This window comes from Diabrotica undecimpunctata, chromosome 8 (genome assembly GCF_040954645.1).
Source record: "Diabrotica undecimpunctata isolate CICGRU chromosome 8, icDiaUnde3, whole genome shotgun sequence".
NCBI classification, from domain to species: Eukaryota; Metazoa; Arthropoda; class Insecta; order Coleoptera; family Chrysomelidae; genus Diabrotica; species Diabrotica undecimpunctata.
In genome coordinates this window covers 24,160,772-24,164,043 of record NC_092810.1, presented here as the reverse complement: position 1 = coordinate 24,164,043, position 3,272 = coordinate 24,160,772, and the positions used below count along the sequence as shown (strand labels likewise).

General features: G+C 31.9%; 1 protein-coding gene across 1 annotated transcript; it reads right to left on the bottom strand.

Annotated features, from left to right (window-relative positions):
• Positions 1–2,397: 2,397 nt before the first annotated feature.
• LOC140448730 (uncharacterized) lies at positions 2,398–3,000 on the bottom strand. The gene has a single exon (XM_072541842.1). It carries the CDS (start codon positions 2,998–3,000, stop codon positions 2,398–2,400), a length of 603 nt encoding a protein of 200 aa, XP_072397943.1.
• Positions 3,001–3,272: the final 272 nt, after the last annotated feature.

Genomic DNA, 3,272 nt, shown 5'->3' with positions numbered 1-3,272 from the left:
TTATAAAAATTTGTAAAAACAACCATAATACTAACGAAATCTTGACAGTAGAAGGCCAGCAGATCGGAAGAGTAAAAAAGTACACTTACCTAGGAACACTTATAACAGAAAATAATGACTACACTGCAGAAATCAAAGTCAGAATCGAAAAAGCACGTTCTAATTTTATAAAAATGAAAAAGGTCCTATGTGGCAAAGATTTAACATTAGCTCTTAAAGTACACCTAACAAAATGTTACGTATACAGTGTACTGTACTATGAAGTGGAATCATGGACGTTAAATCTAGACACAATGAGACTACTTAACGCCTTTGAAATGTGGACCTATAGAAGGATTATGAGGGTTTCCTGGGTAGATAGAGTTACGAACAATGAAGTACTGAGAAGAATAGGTAAAGAGAAGGAAATTGAACTTAAATTAAAGAAAGAAAGCTACAGTATCTCGGACATGTGATGCGGGGCGAGAAGTATGGCATCCTGCGACTCATAATGCAAGGAAAGATAGATGGCAGAAGAAGCATCGAAGAAGACGAATTTCATGGCTCAAGAACCTGAGAGAATGGTTTGGATGCAGCTCAAAACAACTTTTTAGAGCTACTGTCTCAAAAATCAAAATAGCTATGATGATTGCCAACCTCCGTAGCGGAGATGGTACCTGAAGAAGATACATAAAAGGATTATGGGAAAAAAAAAAGATAGGAAATAAATTTAACATTTCAACAACATACAAATCAACAAACACATTGAGATCTATTTTATCTAAAACTAATCCTAACAATGAACGAGAAAGAACAAAGAATTGTATTCATAAAATACCTTTCAGTACCATAAAATTGGTCTATAGACTTTTGATACTGTACTGACTTCCGACTCTGTATTTATTTTTCTGCGATTACAGCGTAACACGTAAGCGTACTTTTTCACGTAAAATCCTAATCTGCAATAAAAAATGGGGTTTTTTATTTAAGATTTCAAAGTTGCCCCGCCCTACCCCCAGGGGATGGTGGTGAAGGCCGTGTTTGGTGAATTCGATAAATTTTAGAAAAATAATAAAAACGTATTTTTTTGTTTTTCATCTAAAAGTGTATTTCTCGATATAATTAGACCGTTTCCATAAGTTTCTTAGGGTATCAGGATAAATCGTTTTTTCAAATTATAACGCCACCTATTATATCAACAATTCGAAAATGTTTCCAATAAAAGTTTTTCATGTGGAATCCAAATCTGCAATAAAAAATGGGGGTTCCCATTTAAGATTTTAAAGGTGTCCCCCGCGATAAAACGCTATCGGTAGTGTCAATAAGATTAGTGATTCATCGGTAGTGTCGTTTTATTGAACACTCAGAATTTCGTTTTAAAAGAAAAAAATACAGTTTCATTTTTTTTAATTAACGGAAAAAAAACTACATAGAATATTAAAAATAAACGAATTTATGTACATTTTTAAGAAAATTTAAGAATAAACAAGAATTGTATTAATTACATAAAAGTACTCAAGAAACAAATGAAACGAACAAGAACGAAAACCAAAGATAAAATTGTTGAGATTCCACCTGTTTCCATACGTCTTTATCGGGCGATCAAATATCTAATTGACCTTCCTGAGAGTTAGGAGATCATTTCTAACAATGTTACTAAAATCAATATGTCCATAAGATGCGTTACAACTCTATACATAATAAATAATTTCCAGGTTTTTCGAAGCCACTTGTTTTATAAAAAATTTTATCCCGAGCCTGTATTATAATCCATTCCTTGGGACCGCTCTTAGTTGACCACCCGATACATACATTTTTGTGATAAAAGTTTTAATATATATATATATATATATATATATATATATATATATATATATATATATATATATATATATATAGTGTATATATATATAGTGTATAAGCCAGTTTGGTGTAGAACTTTATTCTAAATGTGAAATTTTCGGTGATAGGCTGTCACCTTCATCAGCACCTAAATGTAAATACTTATTTAGTACAAATGGTGGAAGTTAACATTTAAAAACCTACATTGAAAATGTTCAGTTGGTCCTATTGGTGAAGAACACTGGCATAAATATGTTGAAATTGTTAAAAAATACATTTAAAATTTTCAATAAAAACATTACAACACAAAAGGGTATTTTTACAAATACAACATAAAAACATCTAAAACCAAACAAAAACCGCATCTTCATGTTTAAGGTAGAAAAGAAGAATTTTTCTTCTTTTTTGATGACAATGTTTCTGATTTCTGTCAATACCTAGATGTCATATGTAACAAGGTTATATTTACATCTGCACCTCGTGCAATAAAATGGAACTTGGAAATAATCTTTTAAAGAACCAAAATAGCAGGGAAATGAAGTCTGCTCTCAAGTGCAGGCAGGTCATCTGTGTATGTTATGGTAAGCCACCTTCATTTTTCAACCTGTTACATCTTGTCAAGTCCTGTTTAAGCAAAAAAGAATAAATACAACTTAAGTTTTCAACATCTTTCTTACAGTTCATAGAAGAGCTGCAGTTATGGATGTAGCACATTTCTATGAAATTTCTCTTAAATTGTTTGTCAACACTTTTTAGTACTTCCACATTTTCATAGTTAGTAGTGTGTCCAGTATTCTTAATATGTTGGCTAAAAGCTGTACTAGTAGGCTTCCTCACAACATCACTCTTGTGCAAAGCTATTCTTTTTGAGAGTTTCTGGCTGCTTTGACCGACATACACCTCTGAACAGGAACCACATGGAATAGAATACACTACATTGAAGTTATCCAGTTTTTTAACTCTTTCTGTCAGGTGAGTAAAGTATGTCCCTAATGTTTTGTACACTGAATTTGCTATCACTATGTTGAACTGTCTGAAAAGGTTTGTGATCTGTGGGAATAAACCCCTGATGTAAGGCAATCTCCCATAGAAAAGTTCTACTGGTTCTCCTTCTAATGTTTGTCTTTGGTGTGTTCTTGCTGTTGGCATATCTTGGAAGAGTAGTTTGTTGGGCAGCATCTTAGAATAGTGATTTTTTCTAAGAATCTCATAAAGTAACTTATTGTAGTTAGAAGGATGACAAATTCTTTTTATTCTGTTTTTCAGGCCTTTTTCAGGTTTTTCAGAAGATTAACATCATCAAATGTGATGTATCATACATGTTATATATCTTTTATTATTTATAGAAATAAAACTTTTTTTCAATGCTACGTACCCTGTATACAAAGTTTAACTTATATATTTTTAAGTAAAATGTTCATAGGCGTAAGTTCATTAAGTGTGCCAAAGCG

Excerpts from the sequence above, each read along its gene's own strand:
- LOC140448730 (XM_072541842.1), bottom strand. The coding sequence starts at position 3,000 with ATGCTGCCCAACAAACTACTCTTCCAAGATATGCCAACAGCAAGAACA.